The 17,857-nt window shown below is 34.9% G+C and overlaps 1 protein-coding gene across 9 annotated transcripts; it reads right to left on the bottom strand.

Annotated features, from left to right (window-relative positions):
- Positions 1 to 123: 123 nt before the first annotated feature.
- On the bottom strand, positions 124 to 17,599 carry LOC105969729 (ARM repeat superfamily protein). Of its 9 annotated transcripts, none has more exons than XM_012994499.2 (30): positions 17,343 to 17,599; positions 16,889 to 17,149; positions 16,342 to 16,663; positions 15,938 to 16,098; positions 13,986 to 14,051; positions 13,597 to 13,714; positions 13,388 to 13,497; positions 13,111 to 13,206; positions 11,850 to 11,973; positions 10,565 to 10,632; positions 10,140 to 10,226; positions 9,828 to 9,980; positions 9,658 to 9,753; positions 9,518 to 9,577; positions 9,293 to 9,411; positions 9,097 to 9,184; positions 8,028 to 8,132; positions 7,835 to 7,939; positions 7,704 to 7,756; positions 7,549 to 7,612; positions 7,291 to 7,425; positions 6,337 to 6,449; positions 6,162 to 6,255; positions 4,672 to 4,891; positions 3,803 to 3,933; positions 3,149 to 3,295; positions 1,798 to 1,926; positions 1,566 to 1,664; positions 1,062 to 1,100; positions 124 to 722 (listed from the first exon to the last, which is right to left on the bottom strand). In XM_012994499.2, the coding sequence occupies exons 3-30, from the start codon at positions 16,580 to 16,582 to the stop codon at positions 585 to 587; spliced, it is 3,159 nt and encodes a 1,052-aa protein (XP_012849953.1). In that variant the 5' UTR covers positions 16,583 to 16,663; positions 16,889 to 17,149; positions 17,343 to 17,599; the 3' UTR covers positions 124 to 584. The 9 variants fall into 9 exon arrangements, with proteins under 9 accessions (XP_012849953.1, XP_012849956.1, XP_088667580.1 ...); XM_012994502.2 differs by having other exon boundaries at positions 7,835 to 7,936; positions 17,343 to 17,580; XM_088811454.1 differs by having other exon boundaries at positions 16,800 to 17,149; positions 17,343 to 17,562.
- Between the last annotated feature and the right edge of the window lie 258 nt (positions 17,600 to 17,857).

Genomic DNA, 17,857 nt, shown 5'->3' with positions numbered 1-17,857 from the left:
TAAAAATATCATTCAATTATAAACTAAGAAAAATATGTTCCGAAAAGAAACTAAAAACCGAGTCAAACATAAGTTGCCCGTGGGCAAACATCACACGAGATAACAAGTTAAAGCCAAAGATACTTCCCAAACAGATCCTTCTACATTTACATATAACTGCATAAACATTGACTTATCAGGAATACACAAACTTTTCTCCATGTAATAATTAATATTAAAAGGCCAAGAATTGTTCAAGCTGCAAAATCTATATATAACCTATATAGTTTCTACACCCTGTTAGCCAAAAATTAAAGAATGAGATGCATTTTGTTGCAAGTTACCTTTCATGCTAACTCTCCTACGAAACTTAGGGGAGCTGACGAATGTAAAAACTCTCTGTACATGCAGAGCATTAAACGAGCCAATGAAACCACCTAATAACCGTAAGCCTATGAAAACGCAATTTGGTCGATTGTCACGGATAACTTCTGACCCTATATCGAAAATGAAATGCACATAGCAAACCCGATTCTAATGTAGTTTCATGTGACTTCCCTCCTTTCTTTCACTAATAAAACCAACAAAATACTATGACGGAGGTTTTATTTGACGCGGAAGTCGTGCCTAAATATTGTCAGATTTTGGGTAAACTTGTCTCTGTTCTTTGGATCCGTGCTTCGATTAATATCAGCCATCAATTTGTCGAAACAGGAAGCAAGGCGCTGATGCTGATCGAGAGGCTGCAAGATGAAAAGAATCTGTAAGTAACATTAATTTATATTTTATAGTTTCTAAAATTCAATCTTTCCAGATTTCATTTATACATGCATGGGGGTGATACCATCTTTTTCAGTTTAAGAATGGTGAAATAGCTTTCACTGGTTCCATAAAAATAAAAACATAGATCATCTTCACCTTAATGTCGGTGTTCAACACTCGCTGGAACTAATCGTTCAAAAAAGCAATTAAATTTATTTAAGATACGTAAAAGGTGATAAGCTATACCTTAAAGAAACTTTAGCTAGCAAGAGAAATTAGGAACTCAATACAAAATGCTACAAAATAGTTTAAGGGTTTACCTGTGTAGCCAAAATATGAGCTTTCAAGTCCGTAAACATCTGCATGCATGTTATAGTCCATCAATTAGATGCCGTTTTGCTAATATCGGAAGAATATGATACGGAACTTAAAATATTAAAATACAACAGCACACAAAAGCTTTAAATGTGGCCATGTGGGAGTTCACGTAAATAGATAATCCTTAGTTAACATGAATATTTGATCGGACCTGCCGTTGACTAATTATTTCAAGTTCTTCCATAAAAAAATGTGAAAATACATACTAAAAAAGTAAAATTTAAGGTGACAGAACATGTCAAAATCACAAGAATCTGATAAGTAATAAATGTAAGAACAAAAAAAAGTAAAATAGGAAAGCATCATTAAATAAAATGGTAAACGGCTATCAAAATTTCCAACGAAAAACCAGTCATCAAAGTATAGAAGTATCGAGGCAAATTATATAGAAACGAACCCACAAACTAGGATAACAAGCAAATAAAATAATGGCTAGAAATAACCACCTGCTCATTTATAAGTATCAAGCTCAACATTGGCCTGCTAAGACTCCATTGGTTGCTGCAGTCCTCAAATAAAACAATCTCAAAGAGGGTTTTGAGTATCTGAGGAAAATAGAGCTCTCGAGTCAAGTTAATATAACAAAAGCAGAAAAAGCAATTATATCTGAACAGAAAACGACTTCAATTCTGATATACAAAACAAAACGTTCGAACAAAAAATAATTCCAGTACTTACTTCAGGGAGCACTGCTGGGCATTCTGCAATATGCCTGGCAAGATTAACTGCAGCTGGTGATGAGGGGGCCTCCCCCATGGTGATCTTGTTGAAATAGAAAGCAGCCAAATTATCAATTGCAGACGCACACTGTCATAATGGAAAAAGTCAGTATGACCACGATCAATTCAAGAAATTCAAGAAATAAAATTAAGCACATAGATCGATCAAATAAGATTTCTATTTCTGGACAATCAACTGAAAATAGAAGATCAATAGAAATGACTTGACCCAAGCCCGCAATCTGGACTGCATACAATTTGTGTTGGCCCATGAAGTAACGAATAACGAATTATTATTTTGAACCGCAAATTGGCCACATACTGAACTCTATCTGTTTGTTTTTTTATTTAAAATTAATATTTTTAGAGTTACATATGATAACAATGCCCTCTAGTTTTTTTGTCGCGAGAAGCTATTAATATGAGTTAGATCGAACGCATCACTGTCTAAATGGATGACATTCAGCTCATGATAATGATTAACTGGAGACCCTTTCTAGCGTAACTAGCCCTCATCTTACCAACAACAGTTACACAAAAACACAAACCCCAACAACACTACCTTCGCATTGCTGATAGCAGAAATGATTTAAAAGTATCTAAAACTTATATCTACATACACATGTTATGAGAAGTGGAATTCCAAAAAGAACAAAGACAGAAAAACCACATGTTATTAGCAATGGAAACAACTGCACAAGAGAAGTTTCATAGCATCGTAGAGTTGTGGCACTGAGGAATTACAGGGCTACAAGGCTCTTGTATGTTAGAGGGCTTTTTGGGTTCTTATTCACAAAGAAATCCATACTGAAACGTGGAAATGAACGATGATCTACGGTAAGTAAATGTGTGATTTTGTACCATAACTATGCTGTGAGCTGTCCATGGAGACCACGTATCTTCACAATGGTTTGAGCCCTATCAACTAAGACGTGATTAAAAGTGTCATTTACATGGAACAGGGACTAATGTTGCTAATGTAGTTACTTCAAAGTCTTCCTGGTGCAACTTGAGACTGATAGTGCACTGTTCGGAACTCAACTGGCATGGTTCTACTTATTGGTCTTTCCACAAAGGCCTCGTACTAATGGAGATATAAACCCATACGTTATGAAACCATAACCATTAACTAGTCAACTTACAGACATATGCACACAAACGGCATATGCACACGTCCACAGGACTAATGCAGCAGAATGAAATAGCATTCAAAACCCATACCTTTTAAAATAACAGAGATGTTCATTGAGCTAAGAGATATAATCTACAGAAATATTTAACTACTATCAGTAATAATAAATCATACAAACCTGTGAGGATATACCAGCATCGAGACCTTTGAGACCCGACTCAAGTGAACCAACAATATGCATGAAGGTGTGTGTACCAAAACTCAATACAAAAACAAGATGGCTGTTAAACAGAACCTCCACTAACGCAAAGTATGCCTTTGTTAACTGCAAAGAACAGGAAAATTTGTTAGAACATCAAAAGTTGAAATCAGATTAAGAGAAATGAAGTTCAATAAAATATGGGTACAAGTCCTACCACCCTTGGGCCTTGGGAGAATATTAAAACACTCATTGGTTTCTCACTTGGTCGCTCTCCTTTTACATAACCGAAGAAATTTTCAGAAAAGGATACTATAAGAAGAAACCTACATCTCCCAGGGATATGCATCTCTGAATTTTCTTTTTTAAAGAAGTTGGGAGCAGTTTTCTGGGTTTTTAACTGTACAAAAACTGATATGCACTAGATTCAAAATTGGGTATGGAAAATATTTCTACTTGTACGAGTTCATAATTTCATAACCTGGCTGCATTATCTGAGTAGCCACAATAGGACCTCACAGAAGTCGGAGACTAATGCAGGCTTAACTGTGGAGTCTAAGGAGTTGGAGAACTACAAAAATATAAGCAAAGACTAGAAGGATTTCAAGAAGAGTGTGAAGAATGATGACAAACCTTCCTGTAAGCCAAAATGTCGGCCAATGGAATTGAAAGAGTCATCTTAAGGGCAATATCAAGTGCATCAGCAAGTGCTCTATCACCATAAAGTTCAAACACACCAAAGTTGACGTAGTTTCCAGCAAGTGCTGTCATTTAGTGAAAAAGAATTTGAAAAATGAGAAGAAAACATTAGGAGGATAAACAAACATAAAATTTATATGTCATTGCCCAGGCTTTTCAAAGGAATATTGCCTCCCCCAGGATATGATCCGGATGAGAATAACGCATTATCTAATGCAACATATTTATCACATTAAACTAACTGAAATTTTCGGGATAAATACAAATTAGGAATTCTAATAAGTTCCAAGTTATAACTTGCATCCATGAATCTCACATTTGTACAATGTATAAAACAAAAAGGTAAGCATCTGATTGAGACAAATACAGATTTTCTTGTGGATGATTTTGCCTCAACTGTTGATATTCAACAATTATTTACAGCTGGATTCTGCAGATAAACTAAAAGAGGACCCGATTCGGATAAGTGTACAAGAAATCTAAATGACAATAGCTTCTAGACTTGTAACAAAATAGAAAATTGTAATGAAGCAATATCATTATAAGTCTAGCAATCTCGAAATATGAAACGAAGGGGAACACTTTCATGATAACTGAAACTCATTCAAAGAACCCAAAGGCAACTGCCACGAAACCTGAATACAGAATGAGTTTAGCACCATGGAATCTAAAAAGTATTTTTAGTAAATAAGAAGTCAACTCAGAAGAACGATATGGGAAAGGTATAAATTGTTACGAAAGACCACGAAAACTAGAAGAAAACTATCAAATGGAAATTTCAAAGCAAGGTGATATATGCTTACCCCGTGAAAGAATAGTTAAGCAAATCCATATTCCCTTGTATTTGAAGCCATATATATCAGTAGCAGTTGGTAGGGATAAAATCCTTGACCCATAGGCAACAAGTAGTTTGCTAACTTCTCTGAAAAGAAGTATGCCATTTGGAGATGAAGTATCAAAAGTCAAACGTTGACCTTTGTTTAACACAAATTCGGCCATGAATTTCAGCAACGGTGTTGTCACCTACACAAGAAGTTGCAAGGTAACGATTTTATACATACACCAAAACAGATAAGTCGTTCAATTGGCACAAAAAAAAAACAGTATTGTATTGTTTTGAATGGTATTGGATAGGTCTGGACGGATTGCCATAGTAGTGTACCATTCAACTATTTATTTTTTTGAATTGTATCCGATAGAGATACAAGGATTGGCGATAGATGTCTCTTATTCAACTAAAGTCAGGTGCCGTAGACTTTTCCATTGATCAAAAAAAAGAAAAAGGCTGAAGAAAGAATATCAACAGGAATAACTATCACAAAATTTTCTATTAGAGATATGAAGTACGTCTCTCCTCTCAATCAATAGGGTTAGAGAGGCAAACAAAAGTGGTCTGAACTCTGAATCATACAACCCCCCATTTACGAAAAAGTGTTTCACTTGCTAGCCTTTACAAAAAGAATATTGCTTTCATGCAGGGGTGTATTAGAGATATTAAATAGTGAATGTATATCCTCTTTAGCAACCTCAGAATCTTGATTGTTTAGATGGTTTTATATGAGGTGAACAATCAATATTTTCGATAGAGACTCCTCGGTAAAGAAGCAAATGGCTCGCACTACTAGATCATAAAATCACTATGTCGTTCTTCCTTTCCCAAACCTGGTTTACCTTTCCTGGAAACACAAGCTTCTGTCACTTGGAGAACCCCATATGCTATACATTATTACTTTAAAGATACTGTCAAGCACATATTTTTTTGCTTAGGAGACCTTTATAATTGTTCCAGAGTGCACATACACACACAGATACAGTCCATCATCAAGCATTGGGGCATATTATAGTTGCATTGAGAATTCATCAATCAAGCCATCCGTTTTATTAATGTCAATCTCAAGCTTGCAGTTTCGTCATGTTAAGGTTATGAAAATAAATCTTCTCAAAGAACATCCTACAACCAAGCAGGAGAACCCAACCCCGCCTGCCACTCATTATAATTATCATATCCTTTACCTAACACACCCAACCATAAGAACTCAACTGATAGAGAACTATCTGGCTGAAACGATTGCAGCAGAGTTCAACCAGGTGTCACGAGTTCTTGTTTATTATCTATCAAAAGCATTATTAATAAGTCCATGCACTTGACATTTACCCTTTCTATCAGTCCTAAATGACTAATTACCTAGCTTGGTGACATAAATGACAGTGTTAACCACTCAATTTCTTCTTTTATCAAAAATAAAATTAGAAAGTGAGACATACTTGTAGAGTACTGAATAAGAGAACTAACCTCCGGTTTGTCAGCCCAATGTGAGATTCCCCTTAACAGAATTGGCATGTGAGCCGGATAAATCCAATCAAACAGAAGCCCATAAGTTCTTCGACTGCAGTACAGTGAGGAAAAAAAAGTTGATGAAAGGTATAGTAAAACTCATAAGTACATTGTCACAGTAATCTGCACTAACCTATTTGTGGCCATTGTTATCCCCCTCAGATCTCTCATCAATCCAATTAGAGCATATTTCACAGAATCACTTCTAAACATGGTCTCAGGTGTTGATTCCAAAGTGATGAATACCTATATAATACCAAGAACAGTTGTCAAAGTAAATAAAAAATGAGAACAAAGAAATTGATGAACACCAATTCTATCAAATATTTGAAGCTTGACTACAAGAACTCTCTAAATATCTGGAGTTTGTGACCTCCCCTTCTTTTCTATTAATTTCTCCTTCTGTCGAGATATTAGGGATTCCTTCATTTACTCTATTACAAAAATAAGACTGGCCCATCTAACTGTGAGGTAAGATCAGTTAATACCACATAACAAGTCTGTTTCTTTTCATCTTTTGCTTCTATTAATTAAAAGCCAAGAACTAGGGAAGGTTTCGGAATAGCATACCACCATTTTATATCATTTTATTAGCAAAGTTTTTTGTAAAAGAATTCCCTTACAGTAACCGCAAATTAGAAGAAAAAATCATCTCTAGCAAAAACAAAATTGCAAAATAATTTCCGTACATCAAGGACCCACAAAATGTAATACAATATAACTTCAGCATGGTATATATTCTTGTTTGAGGCTCACTTCCTGCCCTTTGACAGAAAAATACGGTGAAGACACGTCCTCTAAACGAACTTCTTTCTCTATAGATATGTAGATCACCCAAACATATTTCAAACTGAGTTTTCGCAATGGCATTTTTTATCCAAATACACTTCCATATCGTCATCTTCCAACGAAAAATATTAGCTGAACTTATCATAACTTATAGTCTAACATAGTACTAGTTTTCCAGTCGAAAAAAGTAAAATATTTTTCAGATGAGAATGGAAACAAAAATGTAGATGTGCATATGAGGATGTTAATGTAGAGGGAGAAGAGAGATTGAAAAGGAGGGAGAATCCAAGAAGTATACTTGCAGCAGAGGATCCATTGCAGATTTAAAGAGGGCTGCACTGTCCTCCAGGAATATTAACCAGGCAATGGTGTAATAGAATGTTGTTCTGCTTCGAGAGCATCGATACTCTTCAAGAAATGGAAAATGCTCCCTCTGTATTCAGAAATCCAAAGATTACTTTGAAAGTAAGGATGCAAAGAATAGAAGGCATGATAAAAGAGATTCACAGCTGATAAGTCAATGAAACTGACATAAAACCAATAGTAGATGACTTACAGTGTGATTGGCAACTATGAACTTGATAGTATCCAACTTAAGAAGTAGCTTTCCAGTCATATAACTGCAAGAAAAAAAATGGCTTACTGAAAATATACACTGGAGAAGACTAAAGAAATCATATATTTTGAAATATATTGAGCAAGCAAACAAACCCAGATGACAGCTCCAAAAATAGACTTAAGGTTTGGTCGATAACTTCCTCGCTCTGTAAAAAGGAAAATTTGAGTTGCAGAACAAGAAATTCAGAAACAAAATCAATGAGTAGATCCATCGTAACAGTTACCTCTGTATAACACTTGAGATTTGTAGCAATTTTTTGGACAAAAAAGTTCAACAGCAACAGATGATCATTTAGTCCAATCAGGTCAGACAACCGGGCATACAACTGCTGCAACAAAACAGAGAACCTCCCACACTTACCTCAAAGGAGAAAAAATAAGAATCATCATCGGAGAAAATGATACTACTAATGTTACCTTTGATGAATGCATAGCCTGGTCACCCACATAAGACTTTCTGAAGTTCTGGAAAAATGTAAGAATTGCTCGATCAAGTCTTTGCTTGCTTAATTCACCGTATCTCTGCCAAATGCAAAGGTATGAAGTATGCTTCAGTATCATTCTACAATCAGATGGGTTCTATTCTATGTTACATAGACACGGGAACGGGGACACGGCGACACACAGACACGGACACGGGGAAACCTTTAATCAAAAAAAGTAGGACACGGGAACGTGGGGGATACGTGTAAATATTAAAAATAAAGGGGTCTATTTGTAAATTATTAAAAAAGTTCTTTTGCTTTTTTACAATATTAAAATCATAATATAGTTGGAAAGAGAAAAGAATAATACTGCACTAGGCACAACGTGGAAAATAAAAATGGCAGAAGTAGAATAGGTTTGGGCTCTTTCAGAAAAAGCCTTTTTTTACTTCTTTGACACGTGTGTCAATTATAGATACCCGTGTCCAACTATTTAAATATTACAGATACGCCCCACCAGCGTATAATACGCGTATCATCGCGTTTCGTGTCAGAAACGTATCTGACACGGGGAAACTTTTCCCTTTAGCCGTATCTATGTAACACAGGTTCTATTGCAAAACCAATTAGCCCAAAGAAGCCCAAGTATTTCTAAACATAAATATCTTTTAAGTTGCAAAAGACATAGTGATTCATGCTCCCGGTCCTCCAATGACATCAAGTAAAGAACAATGCTTTTAATTCAATACAATCTCATCTTTTACATTTCTATGAGAATATTAATAACTATAAACTAGAGAACTTTTTTATTGATAAGTAGCAACATGAGCTCTATGATCATTTCTCTATCATAGTATCAGAATCTTGTATTGCAACAATCTTCTTATATTTCAATAACGTCTTATTGGGCAATGTTTTTTATCGATTCTGAGATTGCATCTACATATTCCAAAATTATTCTTCTTGTGCCCACTATTTCAGTTTTCTAAAATAAAGATCTTCTTTATCCCAAAATTTTCAGAACAACGAGACAATACTACTATTCATTTCTTTATACTTACCTGACTGTGTAAACCGCTATCAGCAGCATTTACTAGTCGCAGAACACGAGCTGAAAGTTCGGCATCAATTACTTCTTGTGATTCAGCACTGTGAGCACACAGCTCAACATAGTTAAGAAACGTTCCCAAGAAATCAAATTGCTGAAAGAGGGTATGAAATTCGGAAGGATATGAGGAAAAAACAAAAAATTAGTACCTGCAGCCAACTGATTGCTTCGTTTTTAAAATAGCCGCAATTATATGTACTATCCAAGCAAGCTTGGCTTCAACTACTGAAAGTTCACTATTATCACCAGTCTGAAGCTGTGCTTTTTCCTATTAGAAGAAAAGGAAGGTTTTATCTTTCACACAAAGGCCCACGAGCTCATGGAAAGTACAACAGAAAGAAATAGAGTATATCTTGAACAAAATTTCAGCATACCATGTAAATTTGAAGAATAGGCTCCATGATATTGATAATGAACATGCTACTGTTTTCATACTGAAACAAGAAACTTATACAAGTTAAGTCAAAAGGAAATAAAATTGACTAAAGAATTAAATAAGTACTGACGACTTAACCTGAAATCTGCAAAGATGTGGAAAACAATCCAGCTGGTCTTGAAGAAGGTCGACATTGTCAAGTGGATGCTCGGATATATCATCAGGTAGGCCAGACTGCAATAACAAGAAAAGAGTTTTCAGAACTATATATTTTTTGGTCATGAAAGACTTATTCTTAAGAAGCAGACCTGAGCAGAATCCAATCTTGAAGTGATGAAACCTTCAGTGATTTTAGGCACGAATTCATCAAGCAAACTTGGTGCATCACCCTTTAGATAGGGTACAGAACTCACCAATCTAGACCAGAGCCCTAAAAGATAATACACACTGCTGCTGGCCCACTGCAAAATTCACAAGGCTGTTAAATTTTTGGTACTTAACATTCTACCACTAACCTAAGGGCAATGACACACCGAGAAATAGGACCACACAAGTTTTATCTCAAGCTAGATCATATGCAAAGAATTATAACATTTTTACGATATTTTCTAACCACTTACCTGCCAGGACAACAAAGATTTTGACGTGAACTCAGCAACTAAACGTATCCAATCACCATAACCTTCCATGGTCACAAGTTCAGATAACTGCAGCAGAACATCAATCATTTAGTTACGGAAAGGAAAAAATATTCAAAAGACAACACAGATATGCTAACTAAAAACACACACAAGCTACTAAATATTAGCTAAATAGTATCTAACACATAGCATTCAAACTATTCTGATCAGAGAATTAGTGCTAGTAGAAACAATAATCCACCCTACACCAGAGTGAAACCACCAAAAAAAGAAAGAAAGAAAGAAAACCAAAATTTGAGAACATGTGCAATGTAGTTGCATCTGTTGTGTCGAATACAGTGATGACCAAACACGAAATAGCATTAACCAAAGTCTAAAACATCACAAATATATCAATGAAATACCTGATAATTGACTCTGAATCGTCCAAGTAGGCGACAGAACTCATGGTAGTTATCATGGTCAGCAAGACCTAATTCCAGATCAGCAAATTGTTAACATATAAAATGACTAGGTATGATGAAAAGGTAAAAGCACTTCATGAAGAAAGAAAAGCCATAGCAAGGCACCAGGAGAGGAACACGAATGGTAATTAATAGTGTCGCATAGAACTAGTACCCACATGATTTTGCAAATTAGTGAAAGTTCTAAGAAACTGTTGGAGATATAAATATTAAATGATTTGCCTCACTTACAGTTTAAGCTTTTGGTTCAGGTGGTCATTTAGCATGGTATCAGGCCAAATGAATGTTTATAACCACCTCAACCAAAAGCTTAAGCTGTAAGTGAGGTGAATCATTAAATGTTTCTATCACCAACAAAAACAAATACAAGAATGAATATCAATCAATCAATGGCCCCCCTCCCTGCTACAACAATTACCATTTTAATAAAATATCTGGAACTCTCTCTCCCTCCCTACTATTCTTGCAGTAAATATCAGTTCACATGAATAGCCATAAATCTTTGGGCGATTAGATTTACGCTTACTAAGCAGCAACTAAATGAGTTTTGGTCTTTGAGAAAGTCCCCCTCGAGCTTGAATTTGCTTCAGTGAAAATGTGCTGGGATAGCTTAGGATCTATCACTGGGGCTTAATCAAAACTTTAACATTTTACTAGGGAGTACACTTCGTCCAATTAGATTTGTGGAATGTTTCAAAGGGACTCTTTGGTCTTCAAGGAAAGAAAAAGGAAAAATTATAACAAGCAAAGAGAAGGAACAAGCATTAGCAGTTAAACCGTAGTATAGTTTCCACACTTGAAACCACTATGATGCTCTCGTACTTTACAACTCGTCTCATAAGACAACCTTTCTATAAACTCTTCAAATTATGCCTAAATTGTTTAGTAAGATTCCTTTTTCTACAACTTAGAATGCTAATATATCTGAGATACACACAACAAGAAATTCAGACAAGCCAAAAGATGGAGACAGGAAAATCAATGAGTACACGTATCCAACCCAATCATTTTACAACACACAAGCTGCTTCAGGCACATTTAGAAAACTAGAAAAAGAGTAATAAAACTATAAAGAAGTGCAGCAACATAAACTGAATTGTAGAGGCAGCACAACTGTAACAATGAAAATCATACTTATTAGATTTAACTTAATGCACCAAGAGATTAGATGGAATTGGCATGTCAGTAGAGCCCAATCTGTATATAATGTCGTAAATGTATATACCTTGCCCTGTTCTTAAAATTTCTTTGGTTCCTGACATTAGATGGTCCAAGAACTTGGAACGTGTGGCGTCATTGGTAAATAGAGAACGTCTTACAGAAGCCAATCGCACCAAGCACTCCAGTGACTATAAACAAAATAAAATAATAAAAATTGTGGTAAAAATTGAAGAGCCCATAGAAGATTGTGAAATCAATCACTTTTAGAACACAGTATCCGAAGCAAAAAAGAACATAATTCAGAAATTAAAAAAAATGCATTGAAAGACACCAAGCATCCTATATAAAAGAGACGGAGGGGTAGACGAATCTTACAATTCCTAAAACTCATCTAGATGCAATGTAAATGCTAATCATCCACAAAGGCTATGTTTAGTTTGAGTGATAAAGGGTGATAGACTATGTTATCCTAAATTCAACTGATAATTAATCCATTTCAAAGGGCTGAGATTGTGCAATCCATCACTTTTAGTTTTAGATGACATGCTTACCTCATATCTAGTTTCCCGCGTACGTTCAAGTCGACCAAAGAAACATACTTGGAAAATACTTAACTTTCAGTTTCGGTGCATAGTTAAACTTTAGCAAATACTTAACTGAAGATGCAATTTAAAACAAGCAGACAGAAAATTACAACAAGCTGATGCCTAGTTATGGCTTTATTTTATTTGGAAGACTTAACTCCTGCATGTCATAGAGCTCAAAGAACCCAAGCTACTATCTATTTTCCTTCTGTTTCTGATTAGTACTAAAAAACCCACAATATCTTTCCTCCCACAAATAAATAGACAATATGTAAGGACACAGAACGAGACATCCTAGAACGAAGACATCCATACGTGTAGTATCCAGACACAAGAGGAGCTTACAGTCAGCATGAGGGATACAATATTCAGTTTAATGACGCTAAAATCAGTGCCCAAACACAACAAAAAAATGGAAAAGAAGAAACAAAAGAATCATCTTCAGTTGACTGGAATATTTAAGTAAAATTTATTCGAAATGAAGTGGAAGAGAAAAAATCAATCCTTCTCCTTGAGGCGCGAAACGCCTTAATCAGGCCTAGTGGGGTAAACATAGATTTTGTTCAGTCAACCCCTTGGAACATTTTGTTTCCTAGAAAAAATTATTTTAGTATAACTTGGACACACACTGTCCAATACAAAGCAGTCAATGAACATCAAACAGAGACCAAAATAAAAGTATCTAGAAAACTGTCTGAAGATTATAACATATAAAATGAAGAAATTATTAAATGAACTAACCTCCTTGGATATAGGGGGTTTTGTGAGCGCATAATAATCGAAAAATATCTGTACTGATGAAAAATCTTCCAACACAGACTTCCAAGCAGATGGAATCTGTAAAATTGAACTCAGTTCAGCAGTATTAAACTCGCAGCAAAACATTTATCAGGCGGCAAAACTAACATATCTAGACTAATACACACAAATTACTGCAAGAATCATGCTTCTAAAGGTCATTTTGAACAGTTTCTTCCTGACAACTGCCAGTCATATTTATTGTTTGTTGAGAACTTACCTGAACAGTCCCAAATTCTTCAGAACTTTCATCAATAGACGTTCCAACAAAATCAAATGACAAGCATTTCAATGACAGCGATAGAGCCAATTCTTGCAACTTATTGATGGCTGCAATGTCAAAACTTAGTATTACTCTCACGGTCAAAACACAAATGAACTGAAGCATATACTTTCCAATGTAACCAGAACATGAGCCAGCACTCTTACCATCATTTTTAAGTTGATTTAGTGACGTCAAAGATATCTGGAAAATTTGGAGAAGGCATTGATCCCTGAAGGAACAAGCCACCCTCCTATGATGTGATGAAGGCAATCCTGGATTTGGCTGAGAGTAAAAGGTCAAGAAGAGCGAAATAAGATTCACACAAGCAAAAATTTGAGCAGAAGAGGAAAATAGGCCAATTCATCAAATCTCCAAGTATGAAAGAAAAATTTACTTATGTCTATGTTGGGCAATAAGGACGAGTAATTTCATAAAGTCTCAATAGAAAAACTTCAGTATCATTGTAGATAACTTTTGTATCATATTAGTACCCTCTGAACCTGAGTTTCTTCAAAGTCATAAAACACATGGACAGAGAGTTAAAAAAAAAAACCTGACTCATCTCAGAAACAAGTTGATTTAATATCTTTAACCCAATAGCATAGTGACCAGATGTTGCCTGAAAAAGAAAAAAAAAAGAGTCTCTTCAGAGCGCTGACAAGCATTAGCAACCAAGTATTTAAATAAAATAATAGTCAAAAACAAAAAACAGCTCAAGTTGAAAATCGCATATGCAAAAGGAAGATATTTGCATAAAAAAAAATGCAAAATTATTGATAAGTATATCTCTATCGAACGGGAAAAACGCAATAGTTTATTAAAAATGATAACGTATGTGCAATTTTTAACTGGAAAGCTGTGGAAAATGGTCAGAACAAAGTCTTGGATTCTGAAAACATGTATTGAAATCAGCAACAAATACAAAAGGCACCCCAAAGACATAAATTACTGGACACGTGCAGAAACAAGTTGCTCATTTTAATTGATGTTATTTTCCCTGGTCAGTTTGTAAGTGTGCTTTTTGGTTTTAGTTTCAAGAAGTTTGTTTTATTGTTTTTGTTGGGGGGGTTACCTGTAAATGACCAGAGGATGTCACATTTGGCAGAAACAAATAATATTCACCTTTGAAAAATAATGATGATGATTATCTGGTATAATAACGATAACAATGACAATAGGGGATTAATGCTGTAAACAAAATACTCAGCAAACAAATACCGAATATTGCATGGTAAGGTTTTGTTGCTATTATTTTCCAATAATCCAGTGTAAGTCTACACCGACAACCCAACATTGACAACTAATGAGGTTTTGATATAATGAGGTTTTGATAATGATCCATTACACTTTGCAAGACGTTGAAAAAAAAAACATGCCAACTAATAAAGCCTAGAACAAGCTCTTGGCAAATTAACTTTATATCAATAGTTAATTCCCCAAACATCCCATAGTACTTTAACCACCACTTGTCAATCCCCTACTCATTGGTTAACAGATGAATTAAAGAAGAATATCAGTTGCGACCTCGAAAAATAAATGCCTTTTTCATCAAGATGGAAATATGCAAGAATTGTGATTATTTTTACGAGATAACTTCAATGCAGTTCATCAGAACGTTCAGTCCAGCCAAAAACCACATATATAAAACAATCAGAAAACATAACTCTTTTTTTTTTTTGTTAAAGGTTCTTTTATGCGTATCCAAATCCATGCAAATCACTCGAAACAAGTAAGAAATGGAACTTCTAGATTCAATTCATTTCATATCCTTTTTAAGTTCGTAGCGTCTACCGATTCGCTATCCCCCCCTAGTATTGAGATTAGGATCTTATTTTATTATTACTGGCCAGTGCCATAAAGGCCCTATATGAGATTCTAACGATGTCCAAGTATACTAAGTTATCTATTAACCTACCTATTTAGGCTCTTTAATCATTATTGTAGCTTACCATATGTATCCTATGCCCCCTTATCTATATCTAGCTACAGACTATGACACGTAACTGTCATTGTTCACAAATCACATGTGGATTTTTACCACGTGCTAATAATCAAACATTCAATTAGTTGCTAATATTAATATAAGACGGGAAATTTGTGAAAGATTCCTTAAATGATTTCCTTAAAGCCTAATTTATTCATACGGACTTCACTCATAAAAGAATGACTATTTTCGATCACAGAAATCTGATTCTTTATATCAAAATATTTAACTATCTAAATTACTATCCTTAACTATAAAAGTATATTTTTATCATCTTCACAAAGTCCATAAGGACAAAATAATGTATCCGCTCCAAGATTGTGCAACCAGGACAACAAAACACACGTCTGTTCTAGACACAAAAAAAATGACGTTCAAGCATTCACTTCTGCAAACAGATGCAATACACACAACCCAACATAATATACTTAAAACAGATGGCAGCATATTTAAAAGTTTATACTGTAGAGTAGAGGGATTACATCAACGTAATATAATTTCATTACACAAAGAATAGTTACCTGATTCAAAAAGTTAATAGATTCTTTAGCCACTTCTCTGAATCTATCATCATCAAACCATCCAAACTTGGTAAGTCGACATAAAAGCTGAACTAAAGATCCAATCACAAAGGGCTGCAGCTCAGGACCTCTGCTTGCCAGATAGTTTATAAGGTAATTTCCTTCACACACAGTAAAAGCCAAGAAAATTCAGATCGCCTTACAGAAAATAAAAATCAAAGAAACAAACACTAATAAGTTCCATGATGATAAGGTTGTAGTTGGAACTTGCTCCAAATGCCTACGTGATGAAGTTATTTAAATTGGATACGTTGCAATTATGTTTACGATATTACTAATTTTCCAAGTCAAATCAAATAAACACCCAATAATAAAACAGATCTGCTAAGTAAAATAATATTTACGGATATCAAGGCGTAGCTGCAAGGAGAGACTATGCTCCGTCACTTGCTTCAACAAGCTTGAACTAGCCAGCATCAAAGCGTAAGGGGTCAAAGCATTGTCCAGAATATACTGACACTGCGAAATATAATCGACATTCGTTGAAAAGCATTTCAGAGTGTTCTCAGCATGTGTCCGTTCGGCAGAGTCTTGCGAGTTATAAAGTCTCTCACACAACACTTCCAACTGCACTAAGCTCTCCATTAACACTTAAAACCACACCGAAACGCCGTCCTATAAATTCCACACGATCAAGGACCCGCACTCATCCAATCCAATCTCAGTCTACAAATTTTCCACATACGGAAATGCGTCAAAAATACATATATATATTCGTTAGTAGGTAGGTGGGGTGATAGATAATAATAATAATATTCATGAAAAATAAAACAAGAGAGATATGTAATAAAGCTCAACATACTAATATATACACAACTAAGTTCAGGAAAACGGCATAACAACAACGCTCTCATATAGCGTATTCGAACCATAATAACAGTGGCACTGTACCGATTGAATCAAATGGTGTTTCCCTCGAAGAATTAACTTCCCTTTCGCATGCAAAATTCGATTGGGTATAAAAAAGCAACACAACTAATATAAAATTTAAATGTTACATATGTTTCCAGAGTTGTTCTTCAGGGTACAAAATTGTTCACTCTCCCTATAGAAATCGAGAAAAAAAAATCTAAAGAAAAAATATACAACTAGTCATAGAAATACATAAGAGGCTCCTGAAAAATCAACCATTAGCTGTTCGGCATCAAACCCCTGACAACAAAACCAAAGAAAAAAAAAGGAACAAAAATAAAAATCAATGGCCATTTAACATTTAATCAATCAAGCAAAACAAACCGTAGCATAAACGCACATTCAGGGTTCATACATCATGTATTAAAAACCCCCCATTAAAATTGTTTTATGTATTTAGAGAAAATAATGAAAAAATTCCTCGAAGAAGAACCTCGAAAATTTATCAGACGAGAATAAAAGATTTGATTTGCGATCGGGGGCCCGAATAAGTTCTTCGATTTCTATGCGATTATTCCAATCTATTTTATCTTTTGGGGGAAGAAATTAAAAAAAATTAAAGCAGGCCAGGAGAGAACTAATTGTGTGTGAGAGAGAAAGAGAGACGCATTATATATATATAGAGAGAGAAAGAGGTCGTGCCAGATCAGTGTGTCTAAACGCACAAACTTGAGTCGGGCTCAAGACTCCGTTTCGCTGTGTTTTCATTTTTTTTTTATAAATGTTACAATCGGACCATGTGAATCGAGCTCAATTAGGTTAATATCAAATGTTTATCGAGTTTTATGACTATTGACTAGTATTGAAATACTTGTAGGATCAAATAAACTATTCTCATATTCTTTCTTAAAATGCCCTCATGATATAATATTATAATCTTATGGCACATTACTTATTTATTAGAGGGGTTTAGACAAAATTATTTTACAAAAAATTTAGACATTATTT

Source organism: Erythranthe guttata, chromosome 2, assembly GCF_056151865.1.
Source record: "Erythranthe guttata isolate IM_541 chromosome 2, IM_541, whole genome shotgun sequence".
Taxonomy (NCBI): Eukaryota; Viridiplantae; Streptophyta; class Magnoliopsida; order Lamiales; family Phrymaceae; genus Erythranthe; species Erythranthe guttata.
Note: the sequence above shows the minus strand (reverse complement) of the source record. Positions and strands in the feature narration are given on the sequence as shown.